General features: G+C 40.6%; 1 protein-coding gene across 1 annotated transcript; it reads left to right on the forward strand.

Annotated features, from left to right (window-relative positions):
• Window positions 1-2,735: 2,735 nt before the first annotated feature.
• Window positions 2,736-16,671, forward strand: LOC311143230 (palmitoyltransferase ZDHHC20-B-like). The gene is made up of 13 exons (XM_084179043.1): window positions 2,736-3,017; window positions 4,349-4,375; window positions 5,246-5,340; window positions 8,185-8,302; window positions 9,812-9,881; window positions 11,130-11,162; window positions 11,544-11,664; window positions 12,700-12,832; window positions 15,505-15,631; window positions 15,820-15,906; window positions 16,000-16,082; window positions 16,167-16,214; window positions 16,469-16,671. Exons 1-12 carry the CDS (start codon window positions 2,900-2,902, stop codon window positions 16,208-16,210), a joined length of 1,056 nt encoding a protein of 351 aa, XP_084035169.1. The 5' UTR covers window positions 2,736-2,899; the 3' UTR covers window positions 16,211-16,214; window positions 16,469-16,671.
• The last annotated feature ends 4,290 nt before the right edge of the window (window positions 16,672-20,961 follow it).

A 20,961-nucleotide genomic window follows, 5' to 3' on the forward strand; every position in this document is an offset into this window, starting at 1 on the left:
GAAAGAGGCCCGAGTTCCCGAGTTGGAAATCCAAGTGGCCCTTCAGTGAATGATCTCTGATTGACCATTGAAAGGGGTGTGTAATGTTCGTCAGATCCGGACGGTCACGCAGTGTTGCCAACTTAGCGACTCTGTCGCTATATTTAGCGAGTATTCAGATCCCTCTAGCAACACATTTTCAAAAAAGCGACTAGCGACAAATCTAGCAACTTTTTCTGGTGTTATTGGAGACTTTTGGAAACTCTGACGTGAAAGCACGTATCGTTCTTACTCTTCTCAACGAGCAGCGGGTGCTGCCGTGCCGTGCCGTGCCCCCATCCCAAAGCACTCACAGGCGGCCCAGTCCTCACGCGGCCCAGTCCTCACGCAGCAGTCCCTCCCAGCTGCAGTCAGAGCAGGAGATGTTCACCCCTCCGAGTCCAGACTGCAAATGAATCGTGCATGCGGGAAGCCGCCGCTGGCTGATTCCGCCCTGGCTTACATTCAGGGTGGGATGTAAATGTAAAACATTTTTAAAAACAAGAATAGACAGAAGAAAGTTCATTTGTAGTTCTAAACATATTTAGGGTGTTTTTTACTCACTTTTTGTCTCTCCCACGACGTTATTCCTCTCTCCTACAGCGTCCATCACAATTACATGCACATGGTCAATTATGCAAATTAGGTGATGACGTCATTTAGCGACTTCTAGCGACTTTTAGGACAGCCAATAGCTATTTTCCTTACTGAGGAGTTGGCAACACTGCGGTCACGGATAAGGTGTTTGGAGACTAAACAGATTCACGGAAGATGGCGGAAGCGGATGATGAAGTGGAATCTGAATACAATGGTGGTAGAATCAGAGTTGTTCAAAAGAATGGAAAACGGATCAAAGTAGGGTACAGTGATGAGAATGACCCTTCATATCTAGTAGGAGTACGTTTTGTTAATAAGGAGCAGCTGACCAGAGTACCAATCTTGAAGAAACCATTTGAGTTATCCAAACTGGTGGAGAGAGTGCTGGGTAAAGTGAAGGATGTGAGGATCACGAGAGGCGGTCTTGATTTGATTTTTTTGTGATTCTGCGGATCAGAAGGAACGTGCGTTGTGTCTTAAGCAATTTGATAAGTTTGAAGTGTTGTGTGTGTCGCTTCGCAACAGGGCACCCCTTAAGGGGGTTATATCTGGCGTTTCGTGGGAAGTTGTTTTGGAAGAGATTAAAAATATTCCTGGAGTGATTGAAGCACGTCGGATGAATCGAGTGGTGAATGGGGAAAAAGTGAATCGTTTATCTGTTCTTTTTTTTTTTTTTTTTTATGGAGTCTCTCCCTAATGAGGTGTGGTTAGGGTATATTAACTACAGAGTTAGAGCATTTATCCCAAGAACAATGCAGTGTGAACATTGTAAAGCTTTTGGTCATGTAGAAAGTGTTTGCAGAAGGGAGAAGCCGAGATGTACAAGATGTGGAAAATATCATATTATGTGTTATAAAAGTGAAGAAAACGTGACATGTTGTAATTGCGGTGGGAATCATGAAGCCACGTCTTCTGAATGCCCCACAAGGGTAAAGGAGAATGAGGTGGCCAAAGTCAGGTTTGTACAGAGCATTTCATATGCAGAAGCTGTGAAAAGGGTTGAGGGTTTGAATGTTGCACCAGAAGAGTCCATGGTAGTGGATAGGCCTTCACTGCAGGCTGCAGGGATTGTCTTACACCAAGAGGATCCTGACATTTTAAAGGTTAAAAAGGTGGACTTTGTGGCCTTTATCGCAATGGTGATAAATGGCACTGCCAAGGTGGAGAAAATATCTAGGAAGATTGAAATCATTGTGATTGCGGCAGAGCGGTTCCTGGGGCTGAAAGATTTCACAGAAAATATTAGCAAAAGCCGTACCACATTCTCAGGACTGTTGGTGAACACATAATTGGAGAGGAAGTACAAAACCAACGACGCTAGACAGAGAGGAATTTGCTTAAGCAAAAGGCAGTTTATTAAAACAGAGATAGCTGGTACTGTTAAAGCTACATGCATGGACCCATTTTCAATTGCCTCTTATGGAGACAGTTGAGAAGGGATCGATAAACAGAGTTACAGCATTATTTTATACAATGTAACATAGAGGAAGGGGTCCTTCTTCTAGTCCCTTGATTGGTTCCCGAGGCGTAGGAGGCGGGTCTGCTCTGTCCAGAGTAGAAGCCCCATTGGTGCACGGCAGAGTCCTCTGCCCTTGGCACCCGACCAGTAGAAGGAAGTGGAGTTTGTGTGTGCGTCCACAGAGAAATGTCTGTGTGTGTCAAAGAACTCGTGAGGCATGAGAATGAGTGTGCGTCCACAGTGAGATGTGTGTGTGTGTGTGTCTCAAGGGAAACTCGTGGGGAGCAACAAGTGATTGTGGCCTGTGGCGTGGGTGTTGTCCTTGGCCACCTGGTGACAAGATATGGTCCTCTGTCCATTGTTCTTGCATAGGAACAGCATTTATTGAAAACAAGCTCCTAACACAACATTTTACTCAGATCAATCTATAACATTTTATATTTACTACGACAGGACCTAGAGCCTGAGAAGGGACATATGGAGAACTAAAAGAAGGAAGAAGTGGAAGTTTTGTTTGTTTTGGCTATGTACTATTTTATTAGGGTGGATTGTTAGAATCACTTAAGTATGGATTTATTTATTTTTATTTCATTTTTGGTTTCAAACCGTCCAGTTGGTGGCGGCAATACAACTTTTGGATGTAGTCCGCAATAAAACCCACAGAAGAAGAAGAATGGAATTCCGATTGGAATAGCGTTCAAATCGATTTTTTTCAGTCGGAGCTAATTTTCTTGCGAGTTCCCAGTTGTTTTGAACGCGGCAATAGTCCAGGGAAAAGGCTGGAGCTTTGAGGTCAGGCCACAATTTTTCGCAGGCGGATTAAAAATGGCGCCGCATTATGTACTAAGGTGCTGTCAGCGGAGTTTAGCTTGGATACCTGTTATTTTCATCAACCTTGTCGTTGGCTGGTCTTATTATGCATACGTCGTTGAACTCTGTATCTGTAAGTATAACATTCTCGGTTTTTTGGAGGGTTAACGTGGCTTGTTTCCTCATTGAAACAAAGTTGGCTTACTGCTTGCTTGCCCGTCTGGAGGATGTGTAGCCAGGACTCGGAGACAGTAGTTGACAGTAGTTTACAGTAACTTGGTCGGACGAAATCAGGTTGATAATATATGGCTCATTGTCACCACGGTAAAAGTGTGGAAATGATCAACTACAATGTAACACTCGCTACTTGGGTAGCCAATCATGCCCATAGATAGAAGCCACTGTTGCTAGAAGGAAATGGACAGACACATGTACGTAGTCAAATTGACTGGAAACTATCCTCGTCCCAGATTGGAATAGAGGGGATTTTGGAATAATTTTGTCCGATCTCAGACCTTATTTCTTATTTTGACATTGTTTAGCTTCGGTCGCATTTTGGCTATATAATTCTGCCTTGGATTTTGTGCCAAGCATCTTAAGAGCCATTTGATGTGAGGCTACTTTGGCCTCAAATGCGCTTATTCCCATACTGCTGACCAGCTGACTCCTCATGTGAACCTCACTGTTTCCGCTCACTGTTACTAACCTGTTTAGCCTGTTTCTGTGGGCTGCTGCTGATGGTACAATGACATGCCATAGTCAGGGGCATCCCTTCAGCAGGGCAAACAAAGCGTTCTGTGACAGGTGTGTCCCCCGCTGGTAGTACCAGGCTGCTGCTGGGGGTTGAGAGAAGGGGGAAGTAGATTTTTTATTTATTTTTTTATTTCACCTTTATTTAACCAGGTAAGCCAGTTGAGAACAGGTTCTCATTTACAACTGCGACCTGGCCAAGATAAAGCAAAGTAGTGCAATAAAAACAACACAGAGTTACATATGGGGTAAAAAAAACATAAAGTCAGAAATACAACAGAAAATATATATACAGTGTGTGCAAATGTAGCAAGTTATGGAGGTAAGGCAATAAATAGGCTATAGTGCAGAATAATTACAATAGTATTAACACTGGAATGCTAGATGTGCAAGAGATTATGTGCAAATAGAGATACTGGGGTGCAAAAGAGCAAAATAAATAACAATATAGGGATGAGGTAGTTGGGTGGGCTAATTTCAGATGGGCTGTGTACAGGTGCAGTGATCGGTAAGGTGCTCTGACAACTGATGCTTAAAGTTATTGAGGGAGATAAGAGTCTCCAGCTTCAGAGATTTTTGCAATTCGTTCCAGTCATTGGCAGCAGAGAACTGGAAGGAATGGTGATGTGAGCCTAGTACTGTAACTCAGCAGACACATCAATCAGAGGCCCTCTCTAAACTCTCTCTCTCTCTGTACCCCCTTGTCTCTTTCAGTTACAATCCCAAATAATGCAGAAAAAAGTAAGTAACATTCAGAAACATTTGGTGCATTTAAGACTGACTGTCTTGGGCCCACACACAATCACACCACCTTGGGCCCACACACAATCACACCACCTTGAACCCACACACAATCACACCACCTTGGGCCCACACACAATCACACCACCTTGGGCCCACACACAATCACACCACCTTGAACCCACACACAATCACACCACCTTGGGCCCACACACAATCACACCACCTTGAACCCACACACAATCACACCACCTTGGGCCCACACACAATCACACCACCTTGAACCCACACACAATCACACCACCTTGAACCCACACACAATCACATCACCTTGAACCCACACACAATCACACCACCTTGAACCCACACACAATCACACCACCTTGAACCCACACACAATCACACCACCTTGAACCCACACAAACTCTACTGTGTCTACGTGACACTGATGTACACAGTTGCGATATGGTTAATATGATCTGGTACTTGTGATTTAGACGTGGTCAACTAAATACTTGTTTTGCATGGGATGAAAAGTTGTGATTTAGGTTACAAGGGATACTTTGGGATTTTGTTAATGAGGCCCTTTATCTACTTCGCCAGAGTCAGAAGAACTAGTTGATACCATTTTTATGTCTCTGTGTCCAGTATGAAGGAAGTTACCAATAGACTTCTGGTCATTGCGCTAGTTAGCAACTTCCTTCAAATTGCACTCCGAGACATAGAAATGGTATCCACGAGTTCATCTGACTCTGGGGAAGTAGATAAAAGGCGTATTGCCAAAATCCTTTAACTCATGGATATAATTGCATTATATTTGATCTCTGGTATGAGGTATGAATGGTGTCTCTTGCTTCTTCTCTCCAACAGTATCATACCTAGTTGTCTTTCACCTGTTCTTCATCATGTTCATCTGGTCCTACTGGAAGACTATCTGCAGCAGGCTCGCCAACCCCTCTAAAGAGGTATACGGAGAGTGTGTGTATCTGTCTTTGTCAGTAGTACCGTACTCACTCTACCTCCCGTGATATGCTACATCACAATGCCAGGGGAGTAGGCAGGGCGGTTCCTAAGGCACTCTGTAATTACAGCATATGTTAACATAGGACAGGTTTTGTATGTGTGCGTGAGCGTGTGTGTGTGTGTGTATGTGGTAGGCTTGGGCGATACCCCGGTATAAACGGTATTTTGAAATACCGATAGTATGATTTTTAATAAGAAATAATAATATTTGGGGCATTCCCGCCTCGTGCTACGGCACTGCTTATAACTATAAGTTATGTATAACTATAAAAAATCTAAGATGTGTCAAATAAATTATATCCAGCTCAGGGCTCCAGCTATGCATTTGGTTTTCTAACTTGCTAGCTAAGTTGCTAGATGTCAAGATCAAGCTTCTTGGTTACAGCAGAGACATTCAATCCCCTCCTGGATCAAGATCCCTATTGCCTAAATAGTTTTGTGTGTAAAAAATAAATATATCTCTCTCTTGGAAAGGTGTTCTTAATGTATACACAGACAAAAGTATGTGGACACCCCTTCAAATTAGTGCATTCAGCTATTTCAGCCACACTTGTTGCTGACAGGTGTCCGCATACTTTTGGTCATGTAGTGCGTCTCTATTTCTCCGATAGATATAGCTTGGGCGGTATACCGTGGTATTTGGAAAAAGCCATGGGATGGTATTTCAATACCGTCAACTATTTCTTTTAAGTTTTTTAATAAATGTGAATATTTGTAGCTACTTTTTAAGTTAACACCTGCTGTCAACTTGTGTAATACGTTAGGCGATAAAGCAGATTGCGTTCTTAGTTTCACCTGTCACATTATTTTACATTATGAAGCTTACCATAGTTCCCCAGAACTGTCACGTGTTTCTTTGTAAACAGCACAACGGGATAAAGCGAGCTGGTGAGTCCATAGCATTCTATATCTATCGGTGAGTCTCTGTTGTGAGGCGCACATGAGGTGATGAAGTTACTTGTATGCAGTTCACTACTAAATATTTGCCATCAGATATCGTAGAATGGCATTCTGACAGAAGTCAGAGCTCTGGATGAGTTATCTGTACAGCTGCCATTTTTTCCCTGTGCTTCCTGCTAAAGTTTTTTTTTTCTCTGTTCTTCTCCCATCTGCTCCATGTACACATGCTGCTCTTCCATCAGAAAAGCATGCATCACAACTTTGTTTATTTACACAATTTCTCTCGTTCACTTTCACTTCTAAATAACATTCTGTATCTACTAGCTATGCTTGCATAACTTTGAGCTGGATTTTCCTGTTTTTGCAATTAGGTTGTTCGTTTTCGCTCTGGATACCGCCCAAGCCTTATACAGTGCATTCGGAAAGTATTCAGACCCCTTGACTTTTTCCACATTTTGTTACGTTACAGCCTTATTCTAAAATGGATTAAATAAAAAAATAAAATCAGGTCCCACAGTTGACAGTGCATGTCAAAGCAAAAACCAAGCCATGAGGACATCCAGCCAACTTGACACAACTGCCGTAGAGTTCCGAGACAGGATTGTGTCGAGGCACAGATCTGGGGAAGGGTACCAACAAATTTCTGCAGCATTGAAGGTCCCCAAGAACACAGTGGCCTCCGTCATTCTTAAAAGGAAAAAGTTTGGAACCACCAAGACTCTAGTTAGAGCTGGCCGCCCAGCCAAACTGAGCAATCGGGGGAGAAGGGCCTTGGTCAGGGAGGTGACCAAGAACCCGATCGCCACTCTGACAGAGCTCTAGAGTTCCTCTGTGGAGATGGGAGAACCTTCCAGAAGGACAACCATCTCTGCAGCACTCCACCAATCAGGCCTTTATGGTAGAGTGGCCAGACGGAAGCCACTCCTCAGTAAAAGGCACCTGACAGCCTGCTTGGAGTTTGCCAAACGGCACCTAAAGGACTCCGACCATGAGAAACAAGATTATCTGGTCTGATGAAACCAAGATTGAGCTCTTTGGCATGAATGCCAACCGTCACATCTGGAGGAAACCTGGCACCATCCCAATGGTGAAGCATGGTGGTGGCAGCATCATGCTGTGAGGATGTTTTTCAGCGGCAGGGACTGGGAGACTAGTCAGGATCGAGGGAAAGATTAACGTTGGAAAGTACATAGAGATCCTTGATGAAAACCTGCTCCAGAGTGCTCAGGACCTCAGACTGGGGTGATGGTTCACCTTCCAACAGGACAACGACCCTATGCACACAGCCAAGACAATGCAGAAGTGGCTTTGGAACAAGTCTCTGAATGTCCTTGAGTGGCCCAGCAAGAGCCCGGACTTCAACCCGATCTAACCTCTCTTGAGACCTGAAAATAGCTGTGCAGCGAAGCTCCCCATCCAACCTGACAAAGCTTGAGAGGATCTGCAGAGAAGAACGGGAGAAACTCCCCAAAATGCAGGTGTGCCGAGCTTGTTGCGTCATACCAAAGAAGACTCAAGGCTGTAATCGGTGCCAAAGGTGCGTCAACAAAGTGCTGAGTAAAGGGACTGAATAGTTATGTAAATGTGATATTTCTGTTTTTTATAAACTTGCAGAAATGTCTAAACCTGTTTTTGCTTTGTCATTATGGGGTATTGTGTGTAGATTGATGGAAAAATAACGATTTAATCAATTTACAAAATAAGGCTGTAACATAACAAAATGTGGAAGAAGTCAAGGGGTCTGAATACTTTCCAAATGCCCTGTGTGTGTATGTGTGTGTGTGTATATATATATATATATATATATATATATATATATATATATATATATATATGACTACAGGTAATAACATACTTTGAGAAACACCTTTCTGTCCTCCTATCAGTTCTGTCTGCCCAAAGAGGAGAAGGAGCAGTATGAGAAGGAGGACCCAGACACTCAGCAGGAGGTCCTGAAGAAAGTGGTGGTAGGATTGCCTGTCTACACACGCACTGGTACAGGAGGTGAGAATGTTACTGCCACCCACCCCCAACTCACCATGTACACATCCAACAAGGTTGCCAAATAGAATTGATGTGCTATTTTATGTAGTTGGGATATACAGTCAGTTCCCAAATTATTGGCACCCTTGATAAAGATGAGAAAAAGGACTGTATGAAATAGATCATACAAATACTGAGTTATATTGTATGCTCAAAAAAGAAAATTAATAGATCTACTAATACAATTGCTCAGATTTTGATTAAAAGTTATTTTAAAAAATCTCAAAGCTAGGTGTAATTTATTGGCACCCCTGTTTTCAATACTCCGGCACTTTGCGAGGATAACTGCACTGAGCCTTTTTTCAAAAATGTTTTATGAGATTGGTGAACACATTGGGAGGGTTCTTAGACCATTCCTTTATACAAAATCTTTCCAGATCCTTGATATCCTTCAATCTGCACTTATGGACTGCCCTCTTCAATTCAAACTTGTTTTCAATGGGGTTCAAGTCCGGAGACTGAGATGGCCATTGCAAAATGTTGTTTTTGTGGCCAATTAACCATTTCTTTTGAGTTTGGTTAGTGCTTGGGGTTATTGTTTTGCTGAAAGAGCCACTTGCGACCAAGTTTCAGCTTCTTAGTAGAGGCAACCAGGTTTTTGGCTGAAATGCCCTCATATTTGACCTCCAGGCGTTTTACATTTGTTGGTTGCGCTCAATAAATACTTTATTTCTGGCAACCCTTCCAAAGAGCCTAATGGCATTGAGGTGGCGTCTAATTGTAGATTTGGAGACTTGGTGACCCGAAAATGTGACCAGGTTCTGTAATTCTACAACGTTGGCCCTTGGAATTTTCTTTGCCTTGCAAACCATCTTCCTCACTGTGCGTGGGGACAACATACACTTGCGTCCAATACCAGGCAAGTTTACCACTGTTCCAGTGGTTTTAAACTTACTAATTGTTGCCCTAATAGTGGTAAGTGGTATATTTATTTTATGTATTTTTTTAGCTATTTCTTTGTACCTATTGCCAGATTATTATTTTATTAACAACCATTTGTCTCTTTTCTTTTGGGAGTGCTTTGCCTTTTCCCATGGTGATGGTTGACAGTGATTTTACATGCATGTTCTTAATTTTTATACCCCAGTGAAACAGGAAGCCATGGAAGGCCACAATACAGTTCTTTACATTGAGAGAAAAAAGTAGAATGTTAATGAAGATGACATTTTGTTTGTTTGTATTTATAAGAATCTTTAGGAGTGCCAATAATTTAGACACCTATAATTATGAGACAAAAAATTACTTATTAAACATCTATTTCTCTGAGCAATTGTATTAGTATAAAACGATAACATTTCCCTATTTTTTGGGGAGCATATAATATATCTCAGTATTTGAATAATTCTATAGTTTTTTTTTTTTGTTAGTCTTTATCAAGGGTGCCAGTAATTTTGGATCTGACTGTAGTTGCAACACAAGCCTTGGATTTAATGCTGATGATGATTGATCAGGTGTATGTGTTCTCCACAGCCGTCCGGTACTGTGACCACTGTCAGGTGATCAAACCCGACCGCTGCCACCACTGCTCCACCTGTGACATGTGAGTTCAGTTCTATTTTTTTATTTCACCTTTATTTAACCAGGTAAGCCAGTTGAGAACAAGTTCTCATTTACAACTGGACGGCCCGGGGTGTTAAGCATATCCCAGTTTAGGTCACCAAGCAATACGAACTCTGAGGATAGATGGGGGGCAATCAATTCACATATGGTGTTCAGGGCACAGCTGAGGGGTGTCTGTAGCAAGGGGCAACAGTGAGGTGGGGTTCAGATGAGATGCACCATGGACATATTTGTATAAACCTTGAATTAATTAATTATTTTATGGGTGAACACTGTACAGTATATTACCTTGGAGTTGAAGCACCTAAAAAGATGCCGCATAAAATCATGGTTCAAAAGACGATTTTCTCTGAAAATGTAGCATGTTTGGAGTGAATGGAATGTCATCACAGGCATGATCAAAAAGTGGCCACTGCTCAATAGAACTCTGTGGCGCTGCTCCGCTGCAGAACGGCGCTAACTTGGAATGTCAATTTACAAGCTAACTAGTGGCTGTAGGTTCGTGAGTAAAAACATGGGCTTTTTCTAAATGAAATCCGCTGAATACAAAACAAAATAGGGACTCATCTCTCTCTCTCTCTCTCTCTCTCTCGCTCTCGCTCTCGCTCTCGCTCTCGCTCTCTCTGGAACAGATTGTCTTCGCGGAGGGTGGATATTGAAATTCAGTCTATATAGATATTTACAAAGCTTAGAGACTGAATTTCAATATCCACCCTCCGCGAAGACAATCTGTTCCTGTTTTCATTGTGTATTTTGGAGTTCTTCCCTTTAAATCGCCATAGAAACGCCCCTCTCGACATAGATTGATCACCATAATAGGCAATGAAAGCCAAAGATCTGGAGGTGAAAATGACGAGGGTATCAAGTTGATTTCGATTGGTCCAACGAGTAGAAACACCTCCAAATGGTAACGTTACTACCTCACAACGCCAAATATGGAAGAGGATACAACCAGGAGCGGCGCAGTCTAAACTAGCAACGGTCACAGCAAATGAACGTTCTTATTTCATCACCATTGTTAAGTACAAGTATATTAAGGTTATAATATTGTGGAGAATAACCTAATGATTAATTAAATGTAATTTATGATTGACATAGGGCAAAGAATTTCGTGGCACCCTCTTAAATTGCCCTGTTTTTTTCTCTACATTGTACAGCAGTGTACGCCTTATATACTCTTTCCTCCTTCCCTTGTTTTTCATGCTGTCGTACTCTCCCTCTCTCTCAGGTGTGTGCTGAAGATGGATCATCACTGTCCATGGTATGTAACGCCTCAGTCCATTCATGAAGTATAGTTGCTTAGCAAAGTACACTCTGTGTATATTATTATAGTTCAGATCAGACAGTATTGTCCATTGTTAATACAAAAAAATGCCTGCCCTCATTTGAAGTCCATTGTTAATACTGACTTGATAGTGATTGGATCAGTGAAGAGTTTCATCCTGTCCATTCGACTGCATGAGCTTATTTGATGTGTTTGGTCTAGTATAGTAATGTGAAAAGGATTACTCAGCTCTCATAAAGAGAATTCTGTCGATTCTCATCACTTTGTTGTATAGAGATGAGATAATATAGACAACTTGTGGACAGAGCAGCACGAGCCACGGTGACTTTTTTTCCCCTCTCTCTGTTTCTCTCTCAGGGTGAATAACTGTGTTGGATTTTCAAACTACAAGTTCTTTGTCTTGTTTCTGGCCTACTCCATGCTGTATTGTGTATTCATCGCCGCTACCGTCCTGCAGTATTTCATCAAATTCTGGACAGTAAGTACTACTGAGTAATACTGTAGCTTCCTTCCTTTCTTCCTTAGCTAGCAAGAGCTTAGTTGTTGAGTGTTAAACAATGAGAGCAGTAAGATCCCTGATCGCATGTTCCAACTAGCCAATATCCCAAATCCTCTATATAAACCACCTCAAACTTGAGCAGTCTGCATGTCAGGAGAAATATGTGTGAATCCAGTTTATATTTAGCTGTGTGATTGCAGTAAATAAGCGTGGAACGGGGGGGAGGTAGGAAGTGCAATTGTGCTAACATTCATGAGGACGTTGAGCATGTGCCGATAGTTTTGTTTCCCTGTAATCCTGTTCTGTCCTTTTTATCTCTCTAAGATAGTTGCACTCTTAATTTCTCCACTAACTATCTATCTGTCTCTCTCTAATACTTTGCCTAAAGCTTTGCCGAAGGAGATCTGTTGAGGATTGTCCTCAGGTAAAATGCATGATTGTCACCATCTGATCGTTGTGGTTAGTCAAAAAGAAAGGTTGCACTTCTTGGAGTAGCCTATTGTCACTAAGGTAGAGAAGCTCAACCCATAATGGCATTCACAAGGCTTCTGTCTCTCAGAAGTACAAATTGCTGTTGAAGGATTCTCTTCAGTATGTGTCAAACGCTGTTGTCTTGCAACATAAGCTGTTGTCTGTTCCTCCTTGAGTGGTAAGACTAGGCCTCTGTCCTTGTTTGGGTTATATGCTGCCTTGCTTGTGACGATGAATGTCCACTGCCATCTTGGCCAACTGAGGGGGAGTGTGGAGTCGGACAGGACAGTTTTTTTTAGCATGTCCTATTTTGCATAACAACCAAAAGGTCTGTACTGTATGTAGTACCTTCTTGAGCCATTCACTGAACAGTCATATAGGCTGTGTCTGCGACTCCAGAATGAGGAGGTCTTCATGGTCATTTACAACTGACTGATGTGTCATATCCTGTATGTCTGTGCAGAAGGTGAACATTACTACTGTATGGGGCTGATGAAGAGTATGACATCACTAACGGCTCTTCTTTCTCTCTCCCCTCTCAAGAATCAGCTGCCTGACACTCACGCCAAATTCCACGTGTTGTTTCTGTTTTTTGTGGCGGCCATATTCTTCATCAGCATCCTGTCGCTTTTCAGCTACCATCTCTGGCTTGTGGGAAAGAACAGGACCACCATAGGTAGCTGCCGTGCCTCACCATACTGCAACACAGAAAAACTCATCCACTATTGTCTTGATTGATTGACACCTTTTTATTGTTGTTGGTTATAATTAGGGGTTCATAGAGAAGAAACCGATTTTGTTATTCTCTGAATGTTTTTATTTATTGACATGGTCAAATAACTCAAGCATAGATTGGGAACTTTTTTTCTAATTTGGCACACAAACTAGATGCCATGGGTAACTTGGTCCAAAAGAATGGCACCACTTGGCCTATTTGTGGCGCTGTTATAAGCAGTCTGACTTAAACCCTCATAGCCTTCGCCCTGTTTGACCTAGACTTGAAACCAGTTGTATGTAGGTGTCTTTCCTCATTGCTTCAAGGACCCATAAGGTCAATCAGGATGTCTTTTGAAAACTTTCTCATGAACCGTAAGTCCAAATGTGGTATGTAGGTTCATGGTACATGTCTTACCTTAGTTTGAGAAAAGCTGAAGTAATGGTTAAGAGATGGCTGAGTTATTGATAAATCAGGAAATCAGATTTTACGTGTCCATTTAAATCCTTTGTAAATCCACTCCACAATGGCTTATCAACTTAACTTTTTAGGGTCATCGAAGACATTACCATGGTGAACCAAGTTTGGCATTGATATCTTAAAAAATAAGGAAACTATTAACAATTCACTTTTTTGACTATGTAACGCTAAAGCTTAAAATAATCATACAAAATCTTCTCATGGACTAAAAGTCTGATTCCCTCCAAATGTGGTCTTTGGATTCAACACAATGGTCCCTAAAGAGTTTGAGAAAATAACATTGATGCATTCAAAGATGGCCACACTATACCAGTAGATGCATATTAGCACATACACTAATATACTAAAAATACTTCAAAAATCTTCTTCTCATGAAACCATAGGACCAAAAGACATGGTACGTGACATAACTTAGTTTGAGAAAAAAGCTAAGGGATTGGTCCAAAGATGGCTGAGGTATTGAAAAAAAATACTCTGAATTTATGTGTCCATTTAAACCAGTGGCCTATCAACTTGAGACTTGTCATCGCTATCATGGACGTCCCTAAGATGAACCACACTGCATTTTGTATTGATATCTAAAAAAACAAGGAAACTATTAACAACTCATTCTTTGAATATGTAACGCTAATGCTCAAAATCATCTGCAATCATCTCCTTGTGAAACACACGTCAGATTCACTACAGATTTTGTATTTAGACTCGTTACAGCAGTCTTTAATTATTTTGAGAATTGTTTTGCAGCATTCGAATATGACCACACTGTACCTAATAGATGTACATGCTAAAAATACTTTTAAAATCTTCTCATGAACTATAAGTCAGATTGACTAAAGAATTGGTATATAGACCCAATAAATTAGCATGTAATGAATTTGAGAATGATTAGTTGCTGCATTCATAGTCGGCCACGTTACACCACTGATGGCACCATATCTCACCAGGGCTATAAGAAATGAACCGATGGACATGGGACCATGAAATTTGGTATATATTTTTTACATTTTAAATTTGAGTAGACTCTCTTATCCACAGCAACTTACAGGAGCAATTAGGGTTAAGTGCCTTGCTCAAGGGCACATCGACAGATTTTTCACCTAGTCTGCTCAGGGATTCGAACCAGCGACCTTTCAGTTACTGGCCCAATGCTCTTAACCGCTAGGCTACCTGCTTTATGTAAACCTTATGTATATAATTAATAATAATAGCTGTGTGAATATAAAGCCACTGCAACCTTAAATGGCTGCACCAGACCAGTTGGTGGCTCTATAGATGTCAGTGGCACCATAGGATACTAGAGCAATAACTATTGATCAAGTGTCTCATGCAAATGAATGTTAGATTTTAATTATGCAGATGATAATGTGAAATATCTTGATTACTTTCTGTGTAATCACATTGTTGCCCTATTATGTGGCCTGAACATATTGAAAAGTGGATAATTTATTCGGGAAAGTGGAAGTCCTGCCGCTTGCGCAGTCAGCGTATTACAGCTGTGAAAGTATATTGACCTATTTTTTTTTTTTAAGCTAATGTAGAGTGTACCAACTGAGATTGAAGTAATTAACACAAACAGATTTTGACAAAATAAAGTCCCCGAATTCAAAGATGACTGCAATATAGCCTACCAATATACCACAAGAGGTTGGTGGCACGTTAATTGGGGAGGAAGGACTCATGTTAATGGCTGGAGCGGAATTAGTGGAATGATATCAAATACATCGAACACATGGTTTCAATGTGTTTGCCATTCCTTTCGCACCATTCCAGACATTTATTATGAGTTGTCGTCGCAACAGCCTCAACTGCAATACAATAACGCTGAAAATATTTCAAGTCATAAACCATTAATCAAATTGACCACAGAATTGGATAATAAACTCAATACATTAAGTAATGACTTTAAGAATGACTACCTGCTACATTCAAAGATACAGCACTAGACTAAACTTAACTTGTGTCATCCTTGTGGTATTGAGCGATAAACATGGTAATGTTGTCACTGATTGCACATAAAGGAAGATGGTTCTTACATGATATTTCTGTTTTGTTATCCAACTTATCTTGTGTCCTTTCTGTCATCTTGTGAACCCCGTTCATTGCTGCTCGCAACTAATATTATTGGTTTATTTATTCTATGTTTTTTATTTCAGAGGCTTTCAGGGCTCCTGTCTTCAGAAATGGCCCAGACAAGAATGGCTTCTCTCTGGGATTCAGTAGGAACATGGCTGAGGTTTTTGGAGACCAGAAGAAGTACTGGATGTTTCCCATCTACAGCAGGTGAAAACACCAAGTCACCTATCCACCAATTCTGTTGGAGCTTTAGAATAGTTTTGAATCTTAGTTAGTCTTGCCTTTTAGTCAATAAAAACCTAGTTTAGAGAGTTTCACTGTAGGTGTTTAAATGTCTCTTTCCCCCCTCGCTCTCTCTCTCCGTCGCTCTCTCTTCTCTCCTTTCTCTCTGTCAGTCACGGTGATGGACACAGTTTTGTCACCCGGTTGGTGAACTTAGATCCTGAGCAGATGGCTGGGGGCCTCCAGATCAACGGCAAAAGGTTGGTTTCTTGGGTTGATTTCTTTAAATCCTGATTTTAAGTAAATGATCTCGCCTCATTCATGAAGTTTATACCTGCCTTGTCCTGAAACAGCTCTGTAGAGGGTCCTGCAAGTACCCTTGGCAACAACATCAACCACATTGAGGACCATCAGGATGGCAGCTTCGACAAAACTGGTATGTAGATCCCTGTGATGTCAAGTAGCCCTGTGTCAATGAGCTGCATGAACCTTGAGCTCTTACCTCTCACCCTTGTTTCAGACGTAGCCGAAACGGTCACAGTCACCATAGAGAGCGAGTCATAGACAGGTAAGCCTATGGATGAGTCCCGTTGAAGTGTGCACATTTCCTACAGACCTTAGAAGAAACTGATGACCATCCATGATCATTGATTACCAGTTGGCTCAAATCTGCCAAGAGACCACTGAGCCATCAACTGTGATGCTTTACAACCAGCAGAATCTGTCTCCACAAAAAACAGCCCCTATCATCACCTGCAGTACCCCTACAAATGTCAATTAACAGCTCTCGTATGGCCATCTTTTCTATTGCCATTCTTACAGCCACCAAACAGCATTCCTGGTACGATGGACACAACCTGGACTGTCATAGACGCTACATCTGTCACCAGAGCTTTCATCAGCTTTCAGCCTCCGTCTTAAGTCCTCACCAAACACATATTCTCTCACAGACACTTCCTTTGTTTTTAACCAAAGCTTTTTTTGTAACTATTATTAATCTCTGGGACTACTCTGTTATTCAAGCCAAAAAAAGAAGTATTTGCGCTAGGTCAGATTATTTCAGGAAAAGTGCAGGAAAAGAATTGCTTTACACTTATACACCTCAGTCAAATCCGTATTCACTTGCTTTATTGGAAAAAAGGAAGTGTACTGTTTCTTACCCCAGTAACTCAGTTACTGGTTTTGATTGGGTTAAGCCCAGGGAATACAATGTTGTGTCTTCAGACCCTGAACGTCTTGCGCACTGTCAGTTGATTGGAGTGTGTGTACTGTATGCACTTTACATTTGAACCCTGTGGAGGGCGCTAAGCATATCCATTGATTTCAATAGGCCGTACAGTCCTACAGTAGGTTTATATGAAACAAGACTTTATAGGACCCTTTTCCAAATCCTTTCCTGCTCTACATCATCTTAACTGAAAGCTAGAACCCCTAGTAAATTAATGATATACCCATTGATTCTTGAATATAACCTATAAATGACTCATGAGCTTAGTTCAACTGTCATACCCCTACAGAATCCAAAATATAAGCTTTTATTACTCCAATGTTTGTAAACAATGTAATTGTAAACAAACACCGTATAGCTTCAAAACATGGTTAAAATACATTTTGGTAAGTCCTTGCATCCATAGCTCTGTCTATGAATTTGAGTGGTTACATTTCTCTAGGCCCATCCCTCAGATTTTTCTAGCTTTAAATGTGCATTGTGCCTTCAGTTAATTTGTTCTGATTTTTTGTTATGTTGTATGGAAGGACAAAGGTTAAGTACAGTGCCATAGTAAATGGTTGGCCTTAACATGGTGTAATTACTTGACAATTTCTGTTTACAATTTTAAACTGTTAATTTTAGTTAAATCCTAACTCGAGATGCGTGTTTCGCAGAATTGTGATCTATGTGACAAGTTTATCGCTTTCATCTCAAGACTTTGGTTGGGACTCAACAACACACATATATATATATACAGTGACACGCTTTTTGTTGTTTTGGCTCTGTACTCCAGCACGTTGGATTTGAAATGATACAATGACTATGAGGTTAAGGTGCAGACTGTCCGCTTTAATTTGAGGGTATTTTCATCCATATCGGGTGAACCGTTTAGAAATGTTTGTACATAGTCCCCCCATTTTAGGGGACCAAAAGTATTGGGACAAAGTCACTTATAGGTGTATTAAACTAGTTAAGTTTAGTATTTGGTCCCATATTCCTAGCACGCAATGATTACATCAAGCTTGCGACCCTACACACTTGTTGGATGCATTTGCGGTTGGTGTTGGTTGTTTTTAAATTATTTTGTGCCCAATAGAAATGTGGTAAATAATGTATTGTCACTTTTATTGTAAATAAGAATAGAATGTTTCTAAGCACATATAAATTAATGTGGATGCTACCATGATTACGGATAGTCCTTTATGAATAACGTGTGCTTTAATTTCTAAACTGTTTTCAAGATAGTAATGAAAATGCCCTCAAATTTAAGCTGACTGTCTTTTTTTCAAATCCAAAGGGCTGGAGTACAGAGACAAAACAACAAATGTGTCGCTGTCCCAATACCTACTGTAGTTTTTGAACATTATACAGGATTGTTATTACATTAAGTATTGGTTTTCAAGCTTTCTTTTAAGTTTCTGTTTTTCCATTGTTTTTATTGCTATAGACACCTTTCTGTGTTTGCAAACATTGCCGCAGGAGGGCGATGCGTGCAAGTTGGTAGCAGAACAAGGGGAATTCTTATAGAACGACAGCAGAAAAAGCCTCTTTACATGTAGTGTATATCACACTACTTTTGGATTATAATTGGATTTGAAGGCTCGTTTGAATGTCCTGCTTAATATAATGTTTGTGTCATCGCAAATCAACTGCATTATTCTTAAACACTTCAACCAGTAAAATGGCTCTTTGGCTAGCTTTTGTTAAAGCCTATATATCAGTGAGAGTTAGCATTCTAGCTTACAACTCCTGCTTCTAAAATAGTTATTTTGCAAAGATAACAACCAAATATAATCTTAGCAACTGTTCAAGCAAAACATAATTGTAAGCGTATGAGAACCCCAAAAAGTTATTTTGTTTAGAAGTAATAAAAACGTAAATCTAGGCTATGTTGAATGGGCGCAAATGGCGACGGCTTTCTTACTGCCGCCAAGAGTCGCGCGCATCTGTGCGTGACGTCAGAGTCGTGGAAAATGGTCTATTGTCCGCATTGCCATGTATTTTTTTTTTAAAGGGAGTTGTATGTCTGCAAGATATCAATGTTTTATGTTCTTAAAAGCACAACATTTTCCAATGCAAATGCTGCTTTCTTTGATACTGATGATGATCATGATTTATAGCTAATTTCTTGTTATTGTTTTGTCGGGAAAAATGTACAATGTATTGAATGAGATTTGTTAATAGGGGTAGGCCAGTTTCCATGTGCAGTCCCTGGGAAAGTTACTGTTATGCTGTAATACGTAATGTCAGGATGGACACAGACCACCAGGTGGAGGGTAGAGATGGGCATCTCAATGGAGAAATGATTTATTTCAGAATATCTGTGATCAGGTTTCTACATTTCCAACTGACTATGATCTGTGTGGTTTTTAGGAGAGTTGTTTGGAATGTACAAGCTGTTTGTTTACTGGACGCATATATGATGGTATAACACCTTATTGTGGAATAATGTAGAGTAAAAGCGTCATGACTTTAACCCGACTCATAATTTGAATAACTTTTTACATTAATGCCATATAAATATTTTGCGCTACATTGTATATTCACAAACTGTCGAAGGTAAATCATGGATCAATTTCCTTTTTATTAATATATTCTTTTTGGGGGGGGGGGGGGGATCTGTTTGCATGTTTTAGTGTTTTCTAACTATATTTGTAGGACCCTGTCAAACCGTTTTGGTTTGCTAATGTTTTTCTTTTTATATACTCTAAATTTTGAAATAGTTTGCACAAAGTTTTCTATGTCTAATACAATTAAATGCATTAATGTGTATATTTTAATAAATGTTTGTAGTGCAGTCAAATACTTGATTAATGGACTCTTACATTGTTTCTAACAATGTTGGTTGCCCATTTTTACACTTGATACCCTAGGCCTAGATCGTGCCATGATCAATAAGGGTAGGTACTGCTGAGATGAGAGAACTGCAGGCAGGAAGCTGGGAATAAATGCACATGTTTTTGTACCCCAATTTTTATACCTGAACAAAATTATTAACTTACCTGTATTTAAATGTTAAACTGTTCTGCTCCTAGACGGCCACAGAGACAGCCTCTTTTCACTGGATCACAGTGAATTTATTGAATGTTATTGATTTGTTTTAAAGACTATAGAAAGACAGGTTTTTATCATCCATGATATGACATATTCCTGAGCCAGCCAAAGCCAGTAACCTTTGACTGGGTATTGGTCTTAGGTGATTCCATCTGAGACATACTGTACCGTTTGCTCTCTGTGCCATATGCTATTTATGCTGTGGAACTCACTACACATGTTTAAATTAGATACCCACTGAGTAAGGAAAAGGTCTCATTTACAAACTATATAAAGTGGTTTTATTAAAGACTTGTCTCAATTTTGATCACAGTCTGGGTAACATTTTAGTTGGACCACTGCAGTGGCGACCCTTCACTCAGGGCAGGTGGGGCAGAGCCCCACATTTTTAGCTAAAAAAATTAAAGGTTGTTTTTGTGTTTTTTTTGGCTTGCCTGTTTTGCATGTTATTTTGGCATTAATACGTGTCACATATCAGTTTGCAAACAATGTAAAAATAAATACATAAATAACCATTGAGTTAATAAAGCCACATACAAATGTCTCTTTTTTGCTTTATTGATTAAGGCAGCTCCAAATTGCAGGTGTTTCAGCCTAGCTCAGTGCTTTCTGTGGTGGTGGGGCAGCCAGCGGAAAATACGGAGCGTAGGTGTTGGTAATGTTCTCTAGTTGCACCGTGATTGGCTCAGTGTTCTGTCGCTCATTGGGACACTACGTCACCGCCAAATCTAAGTGTAGAGCTAGAAAATTCAAGCCCCTTGGGTGCTGCCATAGAGTTACATTAGAAGTGCCCATGCAAGAAGGCTCAAGGTCTTTGGCCACAGATAAAATGACGTCAAATAACGTTATATCTACAGTAGCTTTGATTGGACTGATCATGTCAACATCATACTTTCAAAATCTTAGCTAGCAGTCATCATGAATCGACAATCTACTGGCAAATCCTTTTGAATCCTTGCCATATGAAGAGAAATAATGAAGAGAAATTATAGATAAAACATATCGGTGCTCATCGGCCATTGATCATAAACATTACACAAGTTGGAAATCG

This window comes from Coregonus lavaretus (genome assembly GCF_964263955.1).
Source record: "Coregonus lavaretus genome assembly, chromosome: 15".
NCBI lineage: Eukaryota > Metazoa > Chordata > Actinopteri > Salmoniformes > Salmonidae > Coregonus > Coregonus lavaretus.